At 40.0% G+C, this 27,975-nt stretch overlaps 1 protein-coding gene across 3 annotated transcripts; it reads left to right on the top strand.

Annotated features, from left to right (window-relative positions):
- Window positions 1–19: 19 nt before the first annotated feature.
- Window positions 20–27,975, top strand: AFG3L2 (AFG3 like matrix AAA peptidase subunit 2). 3 transcript variants are annotated; one of them, XM_082321041.1, is made up of 17 exons: window positions 20–202; window positions 4,864–4,963; window positions 5,448–5,516; window positions 6,951–7,066; window positions 7,987–8,139; window positions 10,312–10,386; window positions 11,655–11,776; window positions 14,344–14,617; window positions 15,715–15,852; window positions 19,129–19,282; window positions 19,867–19,974; window positions 20,112–20,237; window positions 21,004–21,114; window positions 21,725–21,840; window positions 22,831–23,031; window positions 24,713–24,907; window positions 26,986–27,975. In XM_082321041.1, exons 1-17 carry the CDS (start codon window positions 80–82, stop codon window positions 27,226–27,228), a joined length of 2,424 nt encoding a protein of 807 aa, XP_082177167.1. In that variant the 5' UTR covers window positions 20–79; the 3' UTR covers window positions 27,229–27,975. The 3 variants fall into 3 exon arrangements, with proteins under 3 accessions (XP_082177167.1, XP_082177166.1, XP_082177168.1); XM_082321040.1 differs by having other exon boundaries at window positions 11,652–11,776; XM_082321042.1 differs by lacking the exon at window positions 20,112–20,237 and having other exon boundaries at window positions 11,652–11,776.

The following is a 27,975-nucleotide window of genomic DNA, read 5'->3' as shown; positions in this document are numbered from 1 at the left end:
GGCGCGATGAGGTCAGACGTCGCAGGCGGGGCGACGGCAGCGGCGGCGGAGGCGGTGGGCCGAGGCGGCCGCTTGGGCCATGGCGCACCGTTACCTGCTGCTGGCGCGGGGCAGCTGCCGGCGCCGGGGGCTCCCCGGGGCCCTGCTGCAGCAGCTGCTCTGCGGGAGGGGCCTGCCGGGGGCAAGGCCCTGCCTGGCGCAGGTGAGGGGCGGGGCGCGGGCCCAGCCGGCCGCTCCCCCGCCCGGTGGCCCCGTAAGCGCGGGGGGTGGGGGAGGCGGGAGGGTCTCAGTCGCCACGGTGACGCGCGGGGCGGCCCCGCCGCCGACCGCGACCCCGGGGCGGGGAGAGGCGCCCCGGGGCCGGGGGCTCCGCGCTGCTCCCCGCGGCCTTCCCCGGCTCGTCCGCGCCCGCTTCGGCGGAGGCGGCTCCCTGCCTGCTCGGTACCTGCCCTTCCGGGCGGCGGGGAGCGAGGGCCGGTGGAGGGGCGTGAGTGCGGCGCGGCCTGGCCCGGAAAGGGCAGCCAGGCTCCGTGCGGGAGCGCCCCCGGGCGCTGCGGGCTTCTTCGGCTGCCGGAGCGGCCGAAGGGGAGCCTGCCTTGCCCAAGGGGGATGAGGCAGCACCTGAGGGGTGCTGCTGCCGCCGCCGCACCCCGCGGGTTTTCCAGGGATGCGTTCCCCCTGACTCAGAAGTGCCTCCCTTGCTTTTTCAGGGTGACGATTCGCGGTAGGTGGGTTTGTGGCTGTCTGCACGCAGCATCTGAGCTGGGGGCCGGGCGGTTTGCTTGGGAGTTTGGGTTGTCAGTGAGTGCAGCGGTAACGTGCTGAAAAAGAGAAGGCGAGCGGTCGGTTGTTTGCATTCTGGGATTGCGTGATGCAATAGTAGTGTGGATTTGAACCTACTGTTCTAGTATTGACTGGTAAGTCGTGATGGTTGGGTGTTCATTCTCAGTAAAATGGTTTAGGCTGTCAGCTATTATGTGTATTACCCTTGTTGTCAAGCCTAACATATCAGAGAAATGGCAAGCCTATGCTGGGGAAAAGGGAGATGCTTAATTCCTGCATCTTTCAATGGCATCTTGGGCAGGTTGCTTCAGTTTTCTGTAGTGTATAGTGGAGAACAATTGCACCTTTGTAGGTATGAAGGTTATCACAAGGATAGTGATAATTGTGAGATGAATACACATAAGGGTGCTAGTAACTTAGTTCCAAGTATAAACTTGTGTTTTGATTTTAATGTTGGATTTGTATTTTTGTTTAGTCAGAGCTGAACATCATTACAATGATAAATAAAATGCTGTCAGCAGTACTGCTCATTGTCAGGAAGCTAATTCTTGTTTCTGTCAATAAAATTTAACGAGTTCTTATTTGGGATGGAGCATAGGAACTATGAAGGGAACTTTGTATTCATCCTAGCATCTGGGTGTGTGTATAGGTAGCAAAACAAGGAACTTTTGTTTTCATAAAAGCCATTACTTTTTTTTATTTAAAAAAAAAAAAAGTAACTAGCATTAAGTTAGATTTCTTTACCAGCTTTCTGTGCCCCCGCCCCCCAACATGCTCTTATGTAATATTTTGGTGACTGTTAGATAATTCAGACTTTTAGCTTGATTTTATTTTGTTTGATTCGGAACTTGTTTATGGATATTGCTGTAAACTTGTAACTTTCTAGAATTAATGGATTCTTGGTTTTTTGCTTGCATAACTAAGCAAGTGGATTTTCTGTTCTTGCTTTATGTAGCCCTAGTGTTTAAAAAATGGATTACAGTTACAAAGGTTTTGTAAAGTCAGTAGTTGTGCTTATGTAAAACTACCTATTTTATTTAATATTGGCATTGTGAAGAAGGCCCTTCTTTCGTGTTACAGATCTTGGGTTTATGTTATACTCTGGAGCAGTACCATTTTCTGGGTTATTTAAACTGTGAAACTGACCTTTGTGTACTTTTCTTATTTTGAACTTATATTAAAAAAAAGTCTTGAGAATTTTTTTTTTTTTAGGAAGGTGTCACAAGGTTTGCTTGAAGAAAAATATTAGATAGGTTATTTTGCTTTATGTGCTGTGACAGTTCTTTCATTTCTGACTGAGAGAAGCTGGGCAGAGTTTCCTGGTAGCCCAAAACAGCATCCAGTCAAAATGCGCTTTGTTTGCTTTCCTTCTGCTTAGGCAGTGGGCGTGCTTATATCAGCTAAGCTTGCTGTGGTGTTCCTGTTGCCAGCCAAGCCAGGGACAGGTCCTGTATCAGGATCAGTATGATCAGTTTTCATGCTGATGATTTACAGAGTCACCAAAAAAAAAAAAACCCAAAAAACCAAAAAACCAAAACAACCACCAAAAAAACCCCCACAAAACAAACAAACAAAAAAACCACCAACCAACCCCAAGCAGTTGTTACCAGTGTAGCGTGGTTCTAACAACTTTTGCATTTGTGGAATGCTATGGTGAAAGGAAACTGCATGTTTCAGTAGACTGACTCACCTAGATCTGTCGGTAGCATAAAAGCATGCCTCACAGACTCGGTTACTGAATGTGCCACGGTCAGTTCTTCCCTTTTCTCACAAAATGGCTTTAAAACGCTCAGCTCTCTGCATATTAACTTGACCGGTGACTATGCATTTATTCATGGAATTTAGGATCTGTAGAGACAATCCAGCAACAAACCAGTTCCATTATTCAGGTCTGCCCCAAAGCTCTATCTGCTTACCCTTCTCTCTCTCCTTTTATTCCTCCTTCTCTCCCCACCAACCCCCACCCCCCCAACCCGATGAAACTATAACTTAATTCTGTAATAAACCCATGCTGGTCTAGCTGAGGCAGGCAATTGGATTTGGCTTACTTAAACTTTTCTTCTAAACGTGAGCAGTTGCTTTATTTTAGTTGGAGTAAAGGTTTCTGAATATTCCTGTCTCTTTACAAATAAAGTCATCTGAGCTTGCAGAATAAATAACTCCCAGATTTTTTGGTGTTGTAGGAGACCGGTGGCATAGAAGAGAAGCCAGTATTACTGGACATGTCTTTGAGTTTCATCTGCTGCTGCAACATTCACTACCTGTTTGTATTTGAACTACAGATGGGTTGGTCTGTGGCAAGCTCTTTCTATTTTATTGCCCACACAGATGCATCCCACTTGTCCTAAAGCTTCTTCTAGGAGCACAGATGCAGTTGCTCATGTTGGAGGTCATGGTGTATTGGACCTAGTAGCTATTCTGTAGATTAGCTGCTCTCCAGACTGTCTGCACTGCACATGCTTTTCATGATCAGTAAAATACCCTCTTGGATTTTCAGTATCAGACTTTATTCGAAGGCATATGCAGTGGCACAAAATAATGGCTGGATCAAGCAGCCTAAAAATTCTTAGCTTGGTCTACAGCAAAAGCAAGCAACAAGGACGTTTTGGTATTCCTCTTGGTTCCAGCAGGTGGAACTAGATGGCTGCTCAGAATAAGTCTAATGTATTCATCATTTAATAAGGTGTGGAGGGGGAAACTCACAGACAGAAGGCTTCAGGAGAGTTAGAATTCAATTAATGATATGTCAGCATTCCTAGGGTTGTCTTAGCATGTAATCTAGTATCCTACCGGTTTGTTTAATATGCAAAAATAGGTTTTGTAACTTGACTGTAGCAAAGTTGCTATGGAGATGCTAACATTGAGCTTTCCTTCACAAATGTAGTCCTAGAAGTGTCAGTCCTAGGTGGATGTTTGCTGTCTTGCATGGATACCTTGAGTCATGTTTCCAGGACCTGTTGTTTTCTGTTTTTTGGGGGGAGGGTTTTTTGTTTGGTTTTGTTTTTTTGGTTGGTGGTTTGTTTGTTGTTTTTTTGGTTTGTTTTTTTTTTTTTACTATTTCTCTGGCTCTTAAGGTAAATAACTTCTAATCAAAAAGAACAGAAGGAGACTGAGCACCTCGATGGGGCAGAAGGGAATGGAGGCAGAAAGAAAGTTAGCCTGTGGGGAAATCTTTATATGAATAATTCTTTTTTTTCTTAGAAGTGCTAGGAAAACTTAGGAAGGGGATAAGTTGGGATTTTATCTAAAATATGTCCTTCTTGAAGAAAGGGGGTTTGATTTCTCTGTAATAACATTGCAGTTTACTCTGTTTTTAAGTATTCTGTTATGGTATTGAAAGCTTTCTTAAGAATTAGTCATTTTAAGTATTTATATTTCCTTCACTGCACTTAAATGGCGAATAACAGTAAACAATTAGTTTTAGAACAAGGTGTGACAGACTTGGGTTTGTTGTGTTTTTATAACTGGATCTTTACCTACGTAGGGGTTTAGGTCTGCTTTTTGAACTAGCATTCCTCCTCTGTGTTGGTTTCTTAGCTGGACGTAAGCATTGTCTGCCATATCCCTTTCTTTCGGATTCAAGCAGATCTTTCATATTCAGAAGTTACAGGTTCTTAACTATTTGGAAAAAGTTGCAGTTCTTTAACAAAACATAATGCAGTACTGTGTGGATCATGCTTGTGCAATCGCAGTTAGTGTCGCCCTTAAGTGTCATTCAGCTGGTATTATGAAATATTTCGTATAGGATCAGCGTGTAGGTATTTAATGTTCATACCTTGTAGTGTTTCCTGCTTGATTTTTTTTCTCTTTTAATAAAGAATGTTATGTTTGTATGTAAGATGAAACTCTGCTCTTACCAAATAGATTAAAAATTTTCTTGCTGTAGAAATTACCCATCTGATTGACTTTTCCTTTTCCATTGTTGTCTTATGCTCTGGCCCGCAGCAGTTACTACGAAGTCTGTTGTAAAGTTCCTGTTGTAAAGTAATATCTGACTCGTTGCAGTTCAGGACTACTAGAGAGCTTGAAGATCTTTTGTAGCACCTTCTTGTTGCTTTATATTTATTTTTCATCTTTCAGCTCCGTGAAGAAGTTACCACTGGAGTTACTGCTGACAGAAGTACTGTCTTGGCAAATGTAATTGCTGCTTGCAGAAGGCTTTTCTCTCAACCTCCCAAAGGTGATTATAACTTTGATCAGTGAAGTGAAGCAGACTGCATTCCTTGCTGAGGACTGTACTTGTGTGCCATTTAGGTTTATTGTCTGTGGGGAAGTAAGTTCTTGTACTAACCAGCCATTAGTCTTGAGATGGAACATTGATTTATGGGATTTTTAGGAGCTATTAAAGAATGACTGCAGTTTGCTCAACTTCACTGTATGCAATGCAATTTTCTGTTGAACTAAGCTTGTCTGTCTCTGGTTTAAAGGATAGCTTTCCTTTAGGTTATTAAATACATTTGATATTTTCTCATCAACAGTAGTAGATTTATTTATGGGAACCTGGTAGAGCTCTTCAACAAAAAGACAAGAACAAAACCATTTTTGCAGTCTGTATGTCGCTAGCTTCTTTGCTGTTGTATACATTCAGCTTGTGACTACTGAAATGTAATGACAGAATTATAGACTAAAAAACAATTACGAGCTCTTTAACTCTTTCTTAACAGGATTTGAAAAATATTTTCCCAATGGGAAGAAAGCTAATGGAACTAAAGGTACAGCTGGAGAAACAAAAGGTACAAGAAGCTCCTTCATTTCAGTTCTTTTTGTGGAATGTGTATGCATTAGACTAGATTTTAGCATAACGTTGTGGGTTTGGGTTTTTTTGTTTATTTTTCAGGGAAGATGTTTCTGTACCAGATCAGTTTAAAAGTGCGAATTTATATATTTTTATTAAAAGTTATTTTGCTTTCGTATCATGTGTATCTGGAATAACATTTACTTTCTCTTACGCTTCTGTTGAAATGCTGCTCTTAGTAGCAAACAGTAAAACAAGAATTTAGTTGACGTTAGTCATGCATTCAGAGATTCTCTGTGTGTATAGTTCCCAGCTTTTCCTAGAGCAAGCTAAAATACCCATTTTGTTGTATGGAATAACCAGAATTGTCATTCTGGGTGAGGATCCAGAACCAGCTCTTTAGCCAGGGCCAACCACGTAGCCTGCTGCTTGAAAGAGGAGTTGGTAGTGGCACTGTTAGAAAGAGCCCTATCTTACAAGAAAGGGCGTGAGTCTGGAGATTATTAGCAGTAACAGCCACTCCGTTGTATCAGAAATGTCTATAACACATCTTCCAAAGAAGAGAGGCAGCAACCCTGCGAGTCTCTTACGAAAGCAGTAATAGGAGCAGCAGTTTTCCTTCCACTGGGCCTTGAATGGTAAAATCTAGTGTCATGCCTAGATGCCCAAACTACCAAGCTCTTGAAAGAGCTGGCGTTGGAAGGAGTGTGTGTTAGTGTCGTGCTCCTTCTCACCTGCTTGAGTATGTTGACATACGACATTATGCTGTGCTGTGCAGGCACCTTGTGAATTGGATGAGTAGAAGAACGATTAAGACTAATTCCTCAGCTGTAGTTGGCTGTTACTGTGCCATGCTTGTGTCTGGAATATTAAAAAGGATGCCAACCTGTGATATCGATAAACCCTGAGCTTTAAGAGGACCATAGTGTGACTGGAGGGATGAATTATGGGAGAAGGAGATGTTACTTAGATCTTGTGGTGCTTTTTTAAAACAAAAAACAGCTCACCTCACCCAACCCCAACGAAAAACCCCACCAATCCCCGCCTCCCAACCCCTAGTAAAACGCTAAGAATAATCTTGCACGTGCCTTGGATTAGTGCAGTAGAAATAAGTTTTGTGCGGTCTCCGTAACAGGTTTCTTCTATATTTGGGACATTCTTCAGTTCTTGGTGCCCGAGTGTCATCAGTTATACAATAAACAGACCCATCTTCTAATCATAACTGTGAGATAGATGTGTGTCTGCCAGTTAATAGGCTATATATCTGCTATTTTCTATGGAAAACGCAGTTTCTCACATTCTCTAATTATTGTAGCATTGCAAACTAGTTCATTTTTCAGAACAACTCTTTAATTTTAAAACTAATAAAAAATAGTGTGAGATTGGTATAAGATGTAAAGATGTAATTTTTGTTATGTTTTATTTTTGTTAGAAGCAAAGCAAGCTAGTGCCCGACAGCCTAGTGGGACTAGTAGTGGAGGAGGTGGCAGTGGTGGAAAAAAAGGTGGCAAGAAAGAAGAAACTAACTGGTGGACCAGATTACAGAAGGTTTTGACTTTAAAATATCTTTATGGTACTAACTGTCTTGTTCCCATGAAATAACCCTGCGTGTGTTTTGCTTTTTAGGGCCATATTCTGATTGCCTAAATCCTCCTTAAGCCTCCTGTGCCTAGTGTTTCATAGTAATTGGCTCTAGGTGGCTCCCCACTCAATTCCTTTCATAAATAACCATTTTGTATATACCTTCAGAGATATCTAACTCTGGTTCAGGAACGTTAATGGAGTTTTAAGCTGTATGAATATGGTTTCTAGTAGTCAGTATTCCTATAGTGGAGCCTCAGGCCTTTAAAGGCTTTGTATTTTGTTTCAGAATGTCAATTTGTAAAACTTGCTGACCACACAATGCTAGTTAAATGTAGTTTACTGTTAGCCGTTCTGACCTTAACGGAGTACTTACCTAAGTTTCTCTTCAAAATTTATATTTATTGTCATTAGCTGTAGCACAAAGATGATAGCATCTGGCAGTACAAGAATATAAAGAATATTTTTCTGATTTCACTTAGTGGGCATAATTTTTTTTACTCATTCCTGCGTTTTTCCTGTTACTTTTTTTCCTTTATTTTTTTGTAGGTCTTGCAGGTAGTCCTGGAAGGCAGGGAAAATTGTAGAATGGAGAGAGAGAGAAAGGTCATATAACAGATGGCAAAACTTTTTTTTTTAATATAAGTAGTTCATAGATCAAAACTGTTCAATTACTATTTGTATAACACTTAAAAGATTTTCTGCTAATGTTGTAATTCCTCAGAAGTTACCAAAGTGTGTTCGTGCAACAAAATACAGCTTTGTTTGACATTCTCTGTGGTAACCTTGAGGGCAGGGAATAGAAGCCACAAATAGATACTAGAACCTGTGTGCTAGGTTCTTACTGTATTACAGACTCTTAAAACCTCTTTTTCTCTTTTTCCTAGGGTGACATTCCATGGGATGTCAGGGAGTTTCGGATGTACGTAGTGGGAAGTTCTTTTTTCTGGACGATGGTTGTATATTACTTCTTCTTCAGGGTCCCTGGGAGAGAAATCACCTGGAAAGACTTTGTCAATAACTACCTTTCTAAAGGAGTGGTGAGTGTGAAGGGAATCGAAATGGAAAATCAGTGTGCTGAAGATGCTCATTTCTGCCCCCCTGCTTATGCTTGTATTCATGTGTCTGTGGAGCGAGAACTGGCTCAAGAGTAACTTTTGAGGGAGAAAGGGATCAGCTTTCATCTTAATCAGTTCCTTGATCTGATGTTCTGGATGGCTGTATGAAGATTCGTGTCAGTTCAAGAGAGGAGAGGGAATGGGCAGCTCGGGACAGAACTTTTTTGTTGGATAGCTCATGCCGATGCTGGTTTGAAGAGGCAGTGCAACCACAGTCTCTCAGCATATGGTCTTATAGTACAGGTAAGCTGACCTAATGGCTTAAGCAGACACGCGGGCTGCCCTCAGAAGAAACTTACTTCTAACCTTAAACGCTTCCACGATCCCACCCCCCTGAAAAAAAAGTGTCCTACTTGTGTCATGCCTTAAATCAGTTCTTCAGGGAATCTGAGGAGCAGCAGTGCAAACAGAAAGGTCGGGGTGGGGAATTGAAGAATCCCTTCCAAGGACAGGAAATGGGCATAACTGTGTTGTAAAATAGCCTCCTTTGTTTTCTCCCCTCTTACTTCTTCTTTCCTTCCTACCTGGAGCCACTCCTGGAGCAATCAATTTTATCATCAGTGTCCTATCTCTCTATAGAACTTGGCAGCTTTCCACACTTGGAGTAATAGGTTGGTGATGTCCTGAAGTTCAGGAGATTGAGTGTCTTGCCCAGGCCTTTGCCACTTCAGGAGCCGCTACTTCTTGGCTCTGGTACTTCCCTGTTTGTAGCTTCACCTGCAGGTTAGGAAAACATTGGCTTACTTCCCCCTCTAGGTTTCAGACCTGGGGTTTTGTGTTAATAGCATGCTTCCTACCCCTTCATTACTTTGGTAAAGTGCTGAACAGGTTGTTTCCTACCTTTCGTTGTCTTACTGATCTGTGCAGAGCTGCTCTGTACGCTTCTCCCCTTCTGCCTAAACTGTGTCTTACAGTCCTGTTCTTAATTGACACTTACATGTACATCTTGTGAAAAAACCTTACTGATTATATTTGTTGTGAAGCAGTAAGACACTAGCTCAGTGAAAAAGATTAGTTTAGCTGTTAGTGAACGAAGCCTGAACCCTTGTTGCAGAAAAGCATTATGAAAGTGGGTTGTTGCACAAAACCAAGTCTCTTGGGCCCTTGTAAGATGTAGTCTGGATATTCAGATAAGCTAAATATGTAGCTATCAAATGCTGTTTGTTGCCATAGTGGTGGCCAGTTAATGGGGAGAAGATGCCAGTGCTACTGGGGATGCGTGCTTTTCAGAATAAAGATGTTCCGGTAGTTTTGCATGAAGTCAGGCTAGATCTAGAGTGGCTTCTTAGCTCGTGAGTGAGTTCAGGGAAGCAACCTTACTAGCCTGTGTACAGTTCAGGCCCAACTTGTAGAACCATTGCTAGTTTTAAATTCTTTAAAGGTGCTGAAACCAGTTATTTTATGGAAAGAGGAAAAAATTGAAAGAAACTTCAGTTGCTTTCTGAAGAGACTCTGTCCTGTCAAATTCAAGAAACTAACCATTTGAGGCTTCTTCTATCAAAAAAACATGCTTAATAGTATATATCTGCGAACCTGCAGCTCATTCTTGATTTTAGTTTATATGGTGTCTGTTACCTCAACTAAATCCTTCTTTATCTAATTGATGTTATTGTGTTTAATATGGTAGCACAGGAAGTCTTTTATGTTAGCGAGAACAATTGTAAGAGCAACCTTAAGTTTTGCCTCATTCTGTTTGTTTGGTTTGTTTTGTTTTGGAAGCTGCTACAAGAGTTTGGAGTTATGTGGTCTATTGCTTTTGGTGTTTGACTGTTGAAATAGTTAAGTATTGTTTAACAGTTTCACTGTACCTGTGATTTGAGCTGAGGTGTGCATTGGGTTTTTTCCTTGAAAAAGGATATGAGGTCATCCTTTCAACCTAAATTTTAGTGTGCCAATATTCCTTGCTTACTGATTACATACATGATTCTTCATGCCATTCCTAATGGCAAACTGTAGATCGTGGAACCATCCTGATCTACAACGTGAATTTTATTCTCCTTACTGGAAAACGGGTATTTGTAGCTCTTAGCTGTGATGGAAGTGCAGGGACTGTACACTCTAACATATCACAAGTTTTGTTGTTTCCTCCTACAGGTGGACAGACTTGAAGTGGTGAACAAGCGCTTTGTCAGAGTGATCTTTGTTTCAGGAAAGTCTCCTCATGAATGGGTAAATGCTTTTAATACATATACATGAGACATTAGAAACAGCAAAGCAATCTTTTTAGGTAAAGTTTGATGCAGAAAACTTGGTCTGGAGCATTAATAATCTCTTAATCTAAAACATGTTTTCTGCCATACTGTTACATTATCCTACATTGTGTGTTTTTCACTGCTCTGTGGCAAAACAATTGATACAGTAATCTTAAAGCTATGGCAAGTAGTTTCTTTCCAGCACCATGCTCTTCATACGGATACACAAACAGGAAGAGTGAGAAATTGCTAAAGGTTCTGTATTGCTCACTGCTGTTTTCCATCTGCTCGAGAAAACCCCAGACTTAACCATGCATGCTTTTGGATCTTTTCTGTTCCAGACTGCTTTTAGCCAGTTATTTGAAAGACAAAAGAGAAGCTTTGTCAGGTTACCTCTTCCTGGGTGGTAGAATTTTTTTAACTGACTTTCTGAAACAAGGTCTGCAAGTCCCTCTGGGGTAAAGTGAAATCTGCAGCAATTACTTCATCAGTGGGTTTCAGTGAGACTTATTTATACACCTACTCTTTAGCCCACATACTACCAGTTGCCTTAGTTTCTCAATCAATTAATACTTAGGACTATTCTTTTTTTTTTTCCTTTTTTTTTTTCTTTTTTTTTTTTCTTCTTTTTCAATGTTAGCGTAAGTAGGGGCAAGTCAGGCAGGTCATGGTGCAAAAAGGGAGATTTTCTTGAAAAACTGAACCTCAACACTGTCTGAAAGTAATGCCTGGAATTTTTTTTTTAGTGTATGATATAAGTTTATGCTGTCTTTTGTGAAGACAGCTGACTTTAAAGCTAGTATGAACTCCAAAAGTAGAGAATTGTCTTTCTTAACCAGAAAAGCTGAGACCTTCAGGTGAAACAGTAAGTTGTATGGCTGCTGTGTTTGCTGGTTCAGTGCTTTGTATTATTCTGACTGCATAGCTCCCTCCTAAACATTTGTTTACCTACTCTCTTTCTGTTTGTTCCTGGAGAAAATGCCAGGATTTCAGTCTATTTGAAGTGCCCCAAAATTATTTGGTGTGTGATTTCTGTAGAAGCAATGACAGATACAGTATATTTAGGTTGGTAGGCCTTAGATGCATCTTACATCAGTTGCACACTTTACAAGGCAACTTAACACTCTGTTTTAGTCTGAATCTGTTCTGAGAATTGCTTGTGTATGTGTTAGAAGAAGTTGGCTTGTAATGAAGCTGAAATAAGATAGGGCGCTTTGTGGTGATCTCTGCTTTTTTTTATAGCAGTACGTCTGGTTTAATATTGGTAGTGTGGACACTTTTGAACGGAATCTTGAAACTGTGCAGCAAGATCTGGGAATAGAGGTGGAGAACAGATTGCCTGTAGTCTACTCAACAGAGAGTGATGGGTAAGAAGTTGCTTTAAAAAAAGTCTCTTGATAAAAATCGTTGTCTTTACAGTAGAACAGTAGAGTGATAAGATGTGCACCTTATGCTTCGCTAGGTGGCAGTATTATCAGAATAACAATTATCTGGGTTTTATTTATGAACGTTAACTGTAAGAGGAGCTGTTCAGAACTTTGTCTATGTAGAATCTATATCCTCTTACCCTAAATATAGCTTCTTATTACATAAATGTTTCTGTTTACAATTAGTCCTTCCTTCACTTAAGCCCTTTTGCCAAGTGACTTGGACTAGAGCAGGAGTCAGCCAGGCACAGCTGTAAAGCTCCAGAGGTGGCACTCATGCAGATTTTTGGACAGACAAAATCTGGCATAGAACTACAGCCTATTGACTGAGATAGAACAGGCACCAGTTTCTGCCCATAAATTCAGCAGAAGTCAAATTCTGTGGCCTTGCAAAAAAGGCAAGAAATTGGTGATTAAGTAAATTGCACTATTCTGCCCGTTAGCAGGAGCTGGAAGATACATCATGCTTTTAATCTCTAAATTGGTTAAGAAAAATAGTACTGACGTTGGATTTACGGCATTGTTGATTCCCCAGTAGGGAATAATGGCTCCAATACTAGATTTGTATTCTTTGTATTAGTCTTATATAGCTGAGTTAATAAAACTCAGTTAGCTGAGTCTTATAAGTTAATCTTGAGTTAATAAAACCTGGACTTTAGAAGAGACTAGATGTGTTTTTTGGAATGACTTAGAAGACAGATGTAATCTTTTATCCCAAGAACTGATTTCTTTTTGATCCAAGTCAGCAATTTGAAAATGACTCCTGCTGGTGTCTGTGAAATAGGGTTTGTACCATCAGGAAATTCAATTTTGGGAGTAGTAGCTTGTATTACTAATGAAAAAGGCTCATTTTCTGCCTCCCTTGTGTTTGCACTCTTCATACTGTGGTGTGTGTTTCAGTTTTTGGGGATGGAGGGGAGAGTTTTGTTTATTTCTGCCATGTGTTTTACCAAGCTGCTGCTGCCTGTTTGTTTTGGTGGCAACAGAAAAATGGTAGCCTTAACTCTGGACCATCCTGTGACTTCAGATAGTGGTTTTCTGTTCCCTGTTCTACAAACTGTCTCTGCATAATTTCTTTATTTCTGTCGAATGAGGCATATTCTTAAGGATGGTCCATAAATAAACCTGTTGAGCCCTTATTTAAACTAATCTGGAAAAAAATGAGTGGACAGGGCAATGTGGTGCTTGTGCGAAGAGGTTGCATGTCAGCCTGAGGCTTCTCACAACAGACTGGGAAAAGCATGTCAGTTCCTGTGTCCTCTTCAACCTCACACAGGTCTCTTACTTGCTGAACCCCTCTTTCTGACCACAATCTCCCTGGCCCTTTCCTCCTCAGTGTCTGTTCTTCATAGAATACGTTGCCTGTAACTTCTTGCTCTGCCCCAGAAATGCCACAGGAAACAGGAGAGAGCAGCAGCTATATGATCAGAGCACTGCTGTTCCCTGACGGATCAGAATCTGCTGAATACCATAGGATAGGGAAAATCCTTCTCTTTCTCTTCATCTCAGAGACGTGGGATATCAGTAAAGCCTGGAAGTCCTGTGCTCATGTATGGTAGCGCTTCTTTTCAGCATTTTGTTTTTGCTGAGCAACAGAACCTCTTGTGAGCTGTTCCTTGAAGGTCTTACAACAAAAAAATCTGTGTGGTGCTCAGATACTGTGATAATGAGGACTGTTAGTATTAGGATTTTTGGCCTGTGTAGAGCTATGCTGGAAAGCTGGAGGACAGACAGTGAAGGATAATGGGCAATGAGTAATCAATCAAAAAACAAACAAACAAACAAAAAAACACCAAAAAAAACCCAAAACCTGTAGCCATCAGGAAGGGAAATAGAGACATTGAAAGAAGAAGAAAATGGAGAAAAACCTAAGGGAATAAGAGCAAAATTATATTTTGGAGAGAAATTTCTGCCTGAAGTTATAGTGTACGCCAATTACATGCTACCTAATACAAATCACTTTGACAGTATAACTGTTTGAATAAACTAGTCCTGTGAATTTACCTTTGAAGGGCACAGAAAATGAGCTACTTCTGTTTACTAGGTAATGCAGTTCTCCTCTTTAAAACTCATCAATGTCACTTGCTGATGTGTGTGGTTTAAAAATAAACAAAAAAATAACAAAACAAACCCCCAAACTGTCACTTGTTAAACCTCAAGTGTAGAAATGTGTTACCCACTAAGATTACTAATTTACATTTTCCCAGGGTCGTGAGGGAAGGAGGATGCACAATGAAAAATTAATTCCAACTCTTCCTTTAATTATAGTTATAAGAGGCTTTTTGGCCTGTTTGACTTCTGTAATTTAGAGTCTTTTGTTTTGTTTTCAAATTTATTTTGGTTATTTCCCAATCTGAACAACTTGTAAACATTATGAGTTAAGAGAGTGTTCATCCTGAATTTGTTCAGGGTTGCTTATGATGGAACCGACATTTTGTACATGTTATATGCAGTAATGGATTTTTGTGATATATGTGGGTTTCTGCTTTGTTGGTTTTTCTCCACAGGTCATTTCTCCTGAGTTTGCTGCCTACAATCCTGATTATTGGTTCTTTACTGTACACATTAAGAAGAGGTCCTGCAGGCTTAGGTCGAGCAGGGCGTGGAATGGGTGGACTCTTCAGTGTGGGTGAAACCACAGCCAAAGTCCTTAAGGATGAAATAGATGTTAAATTCAAAGATGTAGCTGGCTGTGAGGAGGCCAAATTAGAGATAATGGAGTTTGTTAACTTTCTGAAAAATCCCAAACAATATGAGGATCTGGGAGCAAAAATTCCAAAGGTAAGGAAATGATGACTTAGCAGATAAAGACTTTATTCTTTTGGTAGTCCTCGGTATTTGTTGTGGTTTAACCCCAGTCAGTAACTAAGCAGCACACAGACGCTCGCTCATGCTCCCCACCCCCAGTGGGACGGGGGAGAGAATCGGGGGAAAAAAAAAAGTAAAACCCATGGGTTGAGATAGACAGTTTAATAAGAGAGCAAAGGAAGAGAAAATAATAACAATAATGGTAAAAGATATACAAAACAAGTGATGCACAGTGCAGTTGCTCACCTCCTGCTGACCAATGCCCAGCCTATCTCCAGGCAGTAATTGCTGCCCCCCAGCCAAGTCCCCCCAGTTTATATACTAAGCATGAGGTCATATGGTATGGAATAGGCCCCCAGCTATGCTCCCTCCCAGCCTCCTGTGCACCTGGCGGAGCATGGGAAGCTGAAAAGTCCCTGATCAGTATAAACACTGCTCAGCAACAACAAAAACATCAGTGCATTATCAATGTTATTGTCACACCAAATCCAAAACATAGCACCACGCCAGCCACCAGGAAGAAAATCAACTCTATGCCAACCGAAACCAGAACAGTATTCTAAATTGGACTAGGAATGTTTACAGATGCAGTGCTTTCCAGCTTCTTTCTTCTCACAGTCAGAAAAAAAATAACACTGTTGGCACTTAATGCCTATTTAACTGTGATGCCAGAAGATTTGCCTGGTGGAATACTTCATCTGTTCACGTGGGTCAGAAATGATACATAGCATGCATGTGTACTATCGTTGTATACAATTGTTATAGAATTGTCATTTGGCTATGTTGTCGTGGGAGCCTATCTGATGACATACTTTTTTTTTTTTTTTTTAATGTCAGTCAAAGAAAACACTGTTCCTGTAAATCCAAGCATGGCAATGCTGTAGCTAATTGGGGTTTTTTGCTGGTTTAAATGAGAGATGAATCTTCAGTTTGTTTCCGTGCACAATTTTGACTGTGGTGGAAGAAGAGCTAGTGGACTCAAGATCGTGACATAGATCTTTTAAGTAAAATATTTCATAGGCTTCTATTATGTTTTCTTCATGAGGAAAATATACCTGTTTCTCTTGCAGGGGGCAATTCTGACAGGTCCTCCAGGTACTGGAAAAACACTTCTAGCTAAAGCTACAGCTGGAGAAGCTAATGTACCATTTATCACAGTCAACGGCTCTGAGTTCTTAGAGATGTTTGTTGGTGTGGGTCCAGCTCGAGTAAGTCTTTGGCCTTGCTCTTTTGTTTTAGTATTGGTTGTTGAAAGGACGTTATCAAGTTTAGGAGGCAAATGGTTTGATGATAGCTGCAGTTCTTTCATCTATGCAGGTTACTTGAGTGATGCCAGATGCTTGTCTAAACACAAGAATCATAGATGTGCCTTTCATAAAAGGAATTAATGCAGTTCAGTATGTGGTTGCGGGCCGTCAGGACCTTAAGGGTTTACCTCTTTGCATGACCTTAAGAAAACAGAACTGAACTCTCCAAGCCCTGCTCTGAAGTAAATTTACTAGCCGGGTCAGAAATATGTAGCTCATTTGACTACTGCTATGGGAATGTCATCTCCTGCTCTAAATCATTCCTCTTTCTTTGAGGAACGTTATTCTCTTTGTGGTGTCAAAGTATTAGATATAAAAATAGGAGTCTGAGGGTCATGGAGCTAATGATTGATTTCTGGAGATCAGGTGATTTAAATAAGCAAATATCTAACTTTTTTTTTGTGCTCTTTTGCTGTAACTCTCTTAAAATAGCTCATTAAAAACATATTAAGTGGAGGGAGTTAGCTCTGTTCCAGTACATCCTTTTTTTTTTTTTTTTTTTTAATTTATTTATTTATTACAACTACATTTCAAACATGCAGTTTTAAATCTATCTTCTCTTGTCTAGGAAGGAAGGACACTTAAATCTGCTGAAAAATATTCTATAGACAAGTTACTGATAACATTTTACAAATGAGGCAGGTAACACAAAAAGCAAGGTTCCTCATAATGTCCAAAAATTATATTCCATTTCCCACAGCTCATACCTTCACCAAACTCCAACCATCGTGTCTTAAGCCTTAAAAAGTATACTGCAAGGTGACATACTTTTGGAAAACTAAGATTTGTTTGCTGCAAATTCTGCGAACAGACTTAAGGAAGCGTACCATGGTTTTTACTCATGTTTAAAAACTAATTCTGCTAGCATAAAATGGAAATCCTTTAGGGTCTTGATTTGAATTTGATAGGGAGTGGCTCTTACCAGATATATGTGGGTTTATGTCCTGTGAAAATTCACAGGAAAACTCATTTTGAGTAAGTTCTGTAAAGCCCTGAAAAACTGCAGTTTTCACACGTCTAGATGTGTTAGAGGTTAGCAGATAAACTTTCCAAGATTCGGTCCTTAGTTTGTCCCAGCTGTGCATGCACACGCCTCTTGCAAGCTTACATCTTTTTCGATGGTCTTTTGCTGGACTTCTTCCAGTAATATAGGTGGGAAAAGATAAGTGAAGCCAGGTAATTTTGGGTCTTGAGAAAAGGGGAGCGGGGGGGACATGCAGGTAGGCACAGAGCTTGGAACTGAGAATAACCGGAGCTGTTCAGAAAGTTAAACGCAGAAGCTAGTTGGGAACGGAGGCTTCAGTGAGGATGCAGAGAGAGACTGGAAACGTGTAAGAAAATTGGCGAAAGGAGCCCCTATGGAGGGGAGAGGGTACAGACAGAGTGGGGAAATAGATACAGATACGGATAACGGTAAAAAACACGGGTGGTGACTGGAAAAAGTGTTTGCAAGCCAGGGGGCATGGAGATAGTAATCATGTGTGTAAGATGAGTGGGATTTGAAAAAGGGAGCATGCAGTGTAGAAGGGGCCTTACCGAGAAACAGTAAGAAAAGAAACTGATCCATATCCTCTGGGAAAGTATTTGATATCCTGAAATAATAACGGTACTCAGAAACTACATTGTCATTAGTTGTCAATACATACCTGAAATGCCCCAAAGCCAAGTGGCTTAACCTTTCTCTGCTGGCCTATGCAGATGATTATCAGCTTTTACTACCGAGTGAAATCTGTTGACATAACAGTTGCTGCTTTGGCTATGAATCGAGGTTTCAACACAGTCGATAATTTCTGATGCCTGTAGAAAACAATGCGAGAGAGTGTTTTAGTTTCATTTCCTATGAATTTAGTAAATAAGACAGTTGTTAATGATGCTAAATTGATTATTTGTAAATTGGGATATGCTAGAATTAAAGGTGCTTACACAGTCTTGGTTCTGATGGTGGGTTTTTTTAGTGTATGTGCATTGTGGTAATTTTGAGTTCTGTTCCTTCTGAAAAAGAGTTGCATATTTCTGGGTGTCTGTCTCTTTCCAATCAAAAGATAGTTCACTTTGAGCGTCTGACACTTTTTCCTCATTTATCATGTTCCTTTATGCTTTGTTCATTGTACTTTTTGCAAATTCTGTTTACAAATCAGAGTGACTTTCTGTAGTAGAGCATACTGTCCAAAATTCGCATCTGCTGTACATTGTTTGTCATCAGAGAAGCCTTCTCTAATTGCATCTCTTTACGAAGTAGTAAAGCTGTGAGCTGCATCTAATTCTCACTCGGGTCAAAATTCTTCCATAATTTTTCATTTCCTGTTTGCTCCCGTTCGATTCCTCAGTTGTAGATCTGTTAACTGGCTGAACTGGTTTTAATGAGGACCTTCGGATACATTTGCAAGCAGACTAACATTGTAATGTTGCATCTTAAAGCCAGTCACATTGTGCTATAATTGCTACGGTAGAATTTGATAGGTAATACCTTATTTAAAATCTGAAAGTCCAAAAAGATTTTCAGCTATTTGTTCATGTCTTGGCCATTTTTTCCAGACTTCTAGAAGTCAATTTAACTTCCGAATAAATATTTGGAGGGGAGTTCAGTTTTCCTAGCCCAGGTAGTGGGGAGACAGGAGGGCTAAGAGTCAATATTTATAACAGCATATTTTTAGAGTACAAGCGCTTGTAAGTAAGCCTTAAGTTCACTGTAGGAGCTACATCACCGCGTTCTAACTGCAGAAAAACGGAAAAGATTGTATTGGTATTCTGTGAGGTAGCATGCCCGTTCACATTCCAGTTCTGCTTGTAACACTGTACATTGAAGAAGAGCTTAAATGAGAAATCTTGCTTTAAATCTCTGACGTTTGGAGGCTTTTAGAGCTGAAGTTGAAGATCTATTTCAGTTATTCAGGAGAAGTGGCTATTTCTTAAGGCTTTCAAGTTGTTTAACGTTCTTAATTTATGGATTGAGAAAGGATTTGTCAACCAGTGGGCCTCCACCTTAGGGATTCTTGCTGAGCAGCAGCTGCAGTGTAACTTAGCGCCTCGAGAGCCGGGTGGAGGCTTTGGAATGGTTATTAACACCAATGCTCAATAAGAGTGATACTGTTACTGATGTACCTCTTCCCCTCCTACCCACCCCCCAACTCTGAACAGTGACAAACCAATCTGATACAACTCTGTTCTCCTGTTAAGGTTAGAGACTTATTTGCTCTTGCTCGTAAAAATGCCCCGTGCATTCTCTTCATTGATGAAATAGATGCAGTAGGAAGGAAGAGAGGAAGGGGCAACTTTGGAGGACAAAGTGAACAAGAGAACACACTCAATCAGCTTCTAGTAGAAATGGATGGTAAGTACTTAACGTCTAATATTACATTATAATAACAAGGATAAGGGAAAGAACTAATACACTTGTTCAGACCTGTTAACCAAGATTTAGGTTCTAGCTTAAATATAAATTGAGTGTTTCCTTGCTTCCTAAAATGAAGAATGGTGACTCATTTTGCTGCAGCCTGATGTTTTGCTGAAATTTGTTCAGAAAAAAGAACCAGCATTCTGCATCTGATACCTCTTTGTCATAGCTGAATAGGCCAAAAAAAATTCTTTGCATGAGACCAGCCTGTCTGTAAAAAATACAGCTAGCCATGCTGGTTCTGCAATTTCCTGAGCAGTTAATCTATTATTGCATTTTGAAGATAAAGCAGGATTTGATATAGTACTTTACAAAGCAGAGCCCAAGGCCATTTTTTTGCTTGTTATGAAAAGCTGGACAATGCTCCAATAAATGGAAGTATTTTCAGCTTTAAGATCATTTGTTTAAACTGTCAGTTCTTATGTGGCCCTGTAAAGCAGACAGCCTTTTTATTTCTATTTTATTTTTTTCATGGAAATTGTATTCACACATATTTTCTCTTTATTACATTTCTTCAACAGGATTTAATACAACCACAAATGTAGTAATTTTGGCAGGTACTAACAGGCCAGATATTTTAGACCCTGCTCTAATGAGACCAGGACGCTTTGACAGGCAGATTTACATTGGTAAGTTTTATGTGCATCGCTGAATACCACTGAAATCACTGCAGCTATTTACATGTGTAACTTCCTTGCCCACATTCAATTAGAATATATATATATGTGTGTGTGAAAAGTAAAAGCATACTTCTTTCATCTTAAAGGACCCCCAGATATAAAAGGAAGAGCATCTATTTTCAAAGTTCACCTTAGACCTCTGAAATTAGACACTGTCTTAAATAAAGATAACCTAGCAAGAAAACTCGCATCACTAACACCTGGTTTTTCTGGTAAGTGACTCCTAATGCCACTATTCTTCTCCATTTACTATACAACCTGTAGATATTTTAGCTCCCTTCTTCTGGTTTTGTTGGACCTGATCTTCTGGATGGCACTCTGTTTTATTGTATTTACTGGTACAGCATGAAATTCTCTTTGCCTGTTTGAGCAAGTAGGAGATTTCTGAGGGTCTTTAAGTTTTGTTTGCCTCAATCAGGGTGACGTACTAAATGGCAGTTTCTTCTGTCTTCAGCAAAAGCAATCCGGAGATTGCTCATTGCTATCACTTATGTGTGTATTCTTCCTTCTAATGTGTTTGTTGGATTCTTTGAACACTGCTAGAGAAGACCTGGGTTTTGTGGAGTTTGTGTGCGTATTCTGCAGGGGGATTTCTTTTTCTGGATGTAAAAACTTCTCCCTGGAAAATGTACTGTAACCTTGTGTTGAATTAGGAATGGATGTGAGAACTTTCATTACTGGCTTGTAATTTAATTCATTTAAAATCTGTGTTGACGAGTAGTTGAATTCTTCACTGTTTTTGTGGTCTATATAAAACTGGTTTTCTGAGGTCCGATTGTCAACATTTCTGGCAGCTACAGTGATGATGTTTAAACTAAGTTATCTCAATAGCATTACTGCAGATACTGTTAACAAGAAGTGGATGGCTTGAGACCATACGAGAATCTGTAGAAAACTAATTCTAGATAAGGTTATCTTTGCTAGACTGAGAGAAAATTGTTGAAAATTATCAGTAATTCATGCCTTCTCTGCTTTTAGGTGCTGATATAGCTAATGTTTGTAATGAAGCTGCTTTAATTGCTGCAAGGCATCTCTCTGATGCTATAAACCAAAAGCATTTTGAGCAAGCAATTGAAAGAGTTATTGGAGGTAGGTGAATCACATCAATTGTTTCTCAAAAAATGTAATATGACAGGCAACTTCCTTTTGTGTGTGTGTGTATATTTTTTTTATATATATAAAGCCATGCTTTGAATCTTTCTCCTGTGCTTCAAGGTTGTATTTTTTTCTCTCCTAAACACACCTGAGATTTAGAAAAAAAAAGTATCCTGTCTATATTGCTGACTTCTGTAATGGAGAAAGGGGTATGGAGAGAAATTTAATCAGGACACTTAATTTCTTCAAAATGGCAAGAGGAATAGCTGTTTGGATTTAGCAATGCTTTTAATTGCTGTTAGCCTGGAATAGTCTAGAAAACAATTTGATTTTTAAAGTGCAAATGTTTTATTTAAATGTTTGAATATTCTTAAGAACTTATACTTTGAACTAGAAAATCTAACCAAGGACAAGGTTACAGTAAAACCTGGAAGATACAAATTTCTAAAATTTGCAAGTTTTGGTTTTTGTTGGTTTTGGGGTTTTTTTTTAAACTTTTTCAATAGATTGTATACGTGGCATCTAAGTATTTTTCTAAATGAGATAAGGGATTTCAGTGGAGAAAGGTATGTCTGAAACTATTAATCATATTTATTTTATGAAGGTTTGGAAAAGAAAACTCAAGTACTGCAACCAGAGGAGAAAAAGACAGTAGCATATCATGAGGCAGGGCATGCAGTTGCAGGATGGTTTTTGGAACATGCTGACCCACTCTTAAAGGTAAAGGAAACTAATTTGAACTAGTAGTCTAATAGTAGCATGGACAGCTTTTTTTTTTTTTTTTTTTTCTTTCTTGACACCCCTGTCTTCTCCCCCACCCCCAGTGCTGAGAGGGTATTAAAATATGTAATCTCACAAAAGATAGTGTAAGCGGGTAAATTTTAGAGTACTTTTTTGATTCACTTCTTGTAGCTTTCTTAACTGTTTCTGATTTAGCTGTTACAGGGTTTGTACTATAAATGTCCTTGGACAGTGAAAGGGATGTCATCTTCCCATGAGTCTGCCTGCCTTGATAGTTGCTTTTTCTCTGAGGCTTTTAGCACAGATCAGTGGTTTAAGCTAATCTTACCAGGTTATGTAGGTAGATGCCTTTTCAGAAATATAACTATGAAAATGATCATCTAGAGGCTGATTTTAGTTTTAATTTGCTTTTCGGATGGACAGCTTGACAAGTTGAAGATAAAGGAAAAAGCACCCCAATCTCCAAAACTTGCTTTAACGTTCATAGTTTTGCTTGGCTGTGTTCTTACCTCGTCTGACTTTCAAGCTTAAAATTCATCTTGTACCATTTACTGCTGGAAGGAAGGATATTGGTAAACATGGCAACTCCTCCAACTATTCAGAATACTAAAGATGCAGAAATGCTATGTCTGTTACAGAATACTTAAAGCCCAATACATAATTCTAAAAGAATTGTAGATTTTCGTTAAAAGATTTTTAAAATACAATACAGTCTTTGGAAAAGATATGACAGTGGTCTTACCTTTCTTTTCCAGATATTCTAGTAGTTGTTATCCCAGTTTAGAGCTAGCCAGGGCTTTTAAGGATAAATGACAATGAGGGCAAAACTGTAAACGGAAATAATGTCTGAATTAAACTTCAAGGGTGAGTATGGTGTAGGTTGCGAAACTAAAAATTAAGACAAACTGAAGAATGCTTTATGTTTTTTAACACTATTTAGTTCTAGCATTCTGTTAATTTTGATTGTAGGTATCTATTATCCCACGTGGTAAAGGACTGGGTTACGCTCAGTACTTACCCAAAGAACAGTATCTTTATACCAAAGAGCAGCTACTTGACAGAATGTGCATGACTCTGGGAGGACGTGTATCTGAGCAAATCTTCTTTGGAAGAATTACAACTGGTGCCCAAGATGACTTGAAGAAGGTGACCCAGAGTGCATATGCTCAGGTATGTGCTTAAGTGAGACTTTTGTTTCCTTACGGTTTTCTTTACCTACTACCTAACACTAATATTTTGAAAGGATGAAATTTGATCAGGTATGTCCCTCAAAAGCCTAGTTTCAAAAAATATTATATGAATAAACATTATGCAATTGCTGCATAGACACGCTGCTGACTCAAGTATTTTATTGTAGTCTTACAACATGAGTCCAGGCTTTGATTACTATCCTGCATCTGCCCACAGGAACATATATGCTGCAGTTGCATTCAAAGATATATGGAAATTGTATACTTTTAGAGTGGAATTTAGTGCACAGATTTGATCATCTGATCCTACTTTTACAGTTGCCCAGTACGAAGACCCAATTTGGATTCACATGTGTAACTAAATCAAGAAACCCTTGTATTTAAGCACTATTTGCTGTCAATGAAGGCTGCTGAAATTAAGACATTAGTTTGTGTTTGTATCATATTAACTACCGTAGATGAGTAATTTGAAATCTTATCAATGTAATGACTCACCTAAGTATAGCTATGTGCTACATTATGTGGGTGCTTTGTTCCTTTTCCTGCATCAACACAAAAGATGTCATTTTAGAAGACGCTTGCAACGTGAGCAAGAGAGACGCTTTAGAGTTTGCTTCTCTTCCCCTGCACAACACTTACCCCCCACCCCCAAACCAGACGCGCTTCCTAGTCTCTGGTGTCCCTCTTGTTGCCCTAGTTCTGGAAGTGAATGTGTAATGAAATCTTGTTAATGTTAATTTTATGGAATCTTCCTTGACTCTTGTTCAACTTTAAATTAAAAAATGTTTAACTACAAACTTTGGTTCACGTTAACCAGACATATTGTCTCCAGAGAGAACTGGGGGCTTAAATAAAAGTATTGAACTTTTCTTAAGGAAGCAGGTTAAGATGCTTCATTCTAATGCTGAGATCTCTTTGAATTCTGAATATTCTTTGTCATACCTGTATTCATTGTGCAAGGCCAAGCAGAGAAATGCTGCTTTAGTAACCACCAAATTGATAGTGGCCATGGAGTGAGTACATAAATTGCAGTTTGAGCTTACTTCTGCCTCTGCTGGAGTAAAATGCAACTTAAAACATCCATATTTAGCAACCAGAGGAGTCAATATTTAGTAATTAGTCAAGCAAGATAAGAATAATTTTCACCTTTGTAGGGCAGTGTCTTGGGGTGAAGTGTAGCACATGATAGGACAAAATCTTCAAGACCCTCTACTTTAACCCTTAAGTCAGCTTAATTTATCTATATGGGTGAGTGGAACATGCTAGACTTCAGAAGCATTTTAAATTGGAAAAATGCTTATATTTCTGGTAAAGGAAGGGTTTTACTACTTAATGAAGGCTGAAGTGTTTTTCTGTAATATCTTAGTATTTCAACAGCAAAGCATCATGTACATCACAAGTAACCACCTTTAAATGGTGGTATTTGTGTCCTTCAATTTAATCATTAAAAAGAAATAAGTGAAAGCCAACTAAGGTACTTTAGCTTAGGTAGACTTGAGTTTTCAGGGGAGGGTTGGTTTTAGAGGAAAAGATTGGGTCATAGCAAAATGACTTCCTCCTTTCAGTTTTGTCTACCATATTTTACATCAACATACCCTAAAACCTTACTATCTCTCCTTTGTTTGATATTTTTTTCTTTTTTTTTTTTCTTTTTTCTTCAGATTGTTCAGTTTGGTATGAATGAAAAAGTAGGGCAGATTTCCTTTGATCTCCCTCGTCAAGGAGACATGGTATTAGAGAAGCCTTACAGTGAGGCAACGGCCAGATTGATAGATGAAGAAGTACGGTCGCTAATTAACATTGCTTATGATAGGACATTAAGTCTTCTGACTGAGAAGAAAGCAGAAGTGGAGAAGGTGAGCATTACAGTATTTTTAGCCACCAAGTTCCCGCTGGTAAGCCAGAATCTGAATTGAACTGAATAGACTAAAAATAGTGACTGTGTAAGTACATGAGGAAGTTTGCTCAAAAACTATTCGACGTAATCTTGAGAGTGTGTAACAAGACTTATTTAAATAAACAGAAGTCTCCTTTTGTGTTGGAACACCTCTGAGGTTCTTGTGAACATGATTTAACATCCCTCCCCCCTTATTTGGCCAATATTAATTTGGAAAGTTGGAGGGAAGAATCCAACTACTAAAGTAGGCTTTAGTAGATGTACTAGACAAGTATGAAACTTAAAAAAACCCAAACACAAAATACCAAGATTCCAATTCATCAGGCTAAAAGAAGGTCTCCAAGAAGGGGAAGTATGTATACCTTCCTTTCTCTGAATTCCTTTTGAACATTAAATAAAAAGAATCTTTCTACCATCTTCCTTCCCTGCCCCCTGGCTGCTTGTGATCTGCCTCACTGCACACCCATGTGCATATTCTCTTCCTGTTCAATATCTTCATCAATGACATAGGCAGTGGGATCGAGTGCACCCTCAGCAAGTTTGCAGATGACACCAAGCTGAGCGGTGCAGTTGACACACCTGAGGGACGGGATGCCATCCAGAGGGACCTGGACAGGCTGGAGAGGTGGGCCTGTGTGAACCTCATGAGGTTCAACAAGGCCAAGTGCAGGGTCGAGGCAATTCCTGGTATCAGTACAGGCTGGGGGATGAAGGGATTGAGAGCAGCCCTGAGGAGAAGGACTTGGGGGTACTGGTGGATGAAAAGCTGGACATGAGCCAGCAATGTGCTATTGCAGCCCAGAAAGCCAGTCGTATCCTGGGCTGCATCAAAAGAAGCGTGGCCAGCAGGTCGAGGGAGGTGATTCTGCCCCTCTATTCTGCTCTGGTGAGACCCCACCTGGAGCACTGCGTCCAGCTCTGGGGTCCTCAGCACAGGAACGACATGGACCTGTTGGAGCGGGTCCAGAGGAGGGCCACGAAATGATTAGAGGGATGAAGCACCTCTGCTATGAAGAAAGGCGGAAAGAGCCGGGGTTGTTCAGCCTGGAGACGAGAAGGCTGCAGGGAGACCTTACTGCGGCCTTTCAGTACTTAAAGGGGGCTTATAAGAAAGATGGAGACAGGCTTTTTAGCAGGGCCAGTAGCAATAGGACAAGGGGTAATGGTTTTAAACTAAAAGAGGGTAGATTCAGACTGGGTATAAAGGAAGAAATTTTTTACAATCAGGGTAGTGAAACACTGGAACGGGTTGCCCAGAGAGGTGGTAGATGCCCCATCCTTGGAAACATTCAAGGCCAGGCTGGATGGGGCTCTGAGCAACCTGATCCAGTTGAAGATGTCCCTGCCAATTGCAGGGGGGATGGACTAGATGACCTTCAAAGGTCCCTTCCATCCCAAAGCATTCAGTGATTCCTCCAGGCCAGAAAGCCTGATATAGCAAAGAGATAATTTTCCAGGATAGGCATTTGATAGGCTTACTGACAAGAAGACAAGTTTGTATGGATTCAGTCAATGGTGGTGTAGTAGGTCACCATCGCAGAAAAGATCACTGAATATGGTTTGTGCTGAACAATGTGCTCACTGACCCACAAAGGTTACAGAGTGCACTTGTACAGTATTGTACGCATTGTAATTTTGTGGTGCTCTTTAGTTTGTAACGTAACAGCAGCCTTATTGAACAATCTGGTTTGGTAGGAAGGGAACGCTTGTTTTCATCTATAGCTGAATGTCTTGCATCAGGAGCCTTTTGGCAGCAGCGAAGACTGCTGTTCTGAAGCAACAATAACGGCAACAGTGGCCTGTAGAGAGGGTACTTTGCCAAATCTTAACAGCAGGATTAAAAAAAAAAAAAAAGGTATTTTTCTCCCTTGTGAGCATTTAGGTAGTAAAAATCATGTATTAAGTGAACCCTGAGCAACTTGTTTTTTCTATCAAAATTAATCAGTGCTGAATTTCATCCCAAACTGCCTTAAACTCCTCCAAGGAAGAGAGCCAACTTGGGTATTTTGTGTGTGACCTGACTTATTGCTATTCCAGGTTGCCCTACGACTACTGGAGAAGGAAGTGCTTGATAAAAGTGATATGCTAGACCTGCTGGGCCCAAGACCATTTGCAGAAAAGTCTACTTACGAAGAATTTGTTGAAGGTACAGGAAGTTTGGATGAGGATACTTCACTACCAGAAGGCCTTAAAGACTGGAACAAAGAGCGTGAAAAAGAGAAAGAGGAGACGATAGATGAACAGGTTGCTAGGCAGATCAGAGGAGGGATGCCATTTTAACTGCAAAGTGTGTGGTGGTGTTGACTTGCACTCTGGAAGAGAAACAAACTCACCTAGTTTGTACTTCAAAACAAAAAAATATTTATTCAACCAAACTGTATTAGGGATGGGTCGAAGTGTGATCTCTTGTGATGAGAGAAGGATATTCTGCTCCCAATTTACATATGTGATATCATCAGTTCACTGGTAAAAGATGATCATCTTTCATTTGTCAGCTGAAGAAACATACATTGGATTTGAGCTGCAGTGGAATGCCAGAACCGAGCCTCTCAAACTTGGAAACACTTCAGATTCATGCACAAACTTTGTGGCACGGGTCTGTCTGTTTTTTAAAAATGTACGTAAGATTAAAAAAAAAATTAGTTTTTTGATTATTCATCTAAAGTATACCCGTATGTGACCTGTTTCCAAAAAAAAAAACCCTACAAAATGCATTGTTGAATGCTTAGCCAACAGTCTGGTCTTACAAAGTACTAGCTTTGCAAAACTATCAGCTCTTTCATCTGACCCTTTTCCCTTCCACCTTTCATTTTGATTTTAAAGAGTTTGTTTACAGAGAACTGCCATGTAAGTTGACAGTGAAACTGGACACCCACTTAAATATCTTAAAACGTACTCATGGTTCAGTGTCTTTAAGTCTGAAACTCAGTTTGGCTCCTGCAGTTTTATTAGTCAGTTTTTTACAGAGTTCTGTAAGATATTGAACATATGAATGTGTTGTGTAAATACAGTTTGAGTCAATAAAAT

Source organism: Platalea leucorodia, assembly GCF_965183815.1.
Source record: "Platalea leucorodia genome assembly, chromosome: 1".
NCBI lineage: Eukaryota > Metazoa > Chordata > Aves > Pelecaniformes > Threskiornithidae > Platalea > Platalea leucorodia.
The sequence above is the reverse complement of the archived record's forward strand: the minus strand, read 5'-3'. Positions and strand labels throughout refer to the sequence as shown.

Excerpts from the sequence above, each read along its gene's own strand:
- AFG3L2 (XM_082321040.1), top strand. The coding sequence starts at position 80 with ATGGCGCACCGTTACCTGCTGCTGGCGCGGGGCAGCTGCCGGCGCCGG. Across the intron at positions 203-4,863 it reads CAAGGCCCTGCCTGGCGCAG|CTCCGTGAAGAAGTTACCAC; the intron begins GTGAGGGGCGGG and ends TTCATCTTTCAG. Across the intron at positions 20,238-21,003 it reads ACTAACACCTGGTTTTTCTG|GTGCTGATATAGCTAATGTT; the intron begins GTAAGTGACTCC and ends CTCTGCTTTTAG.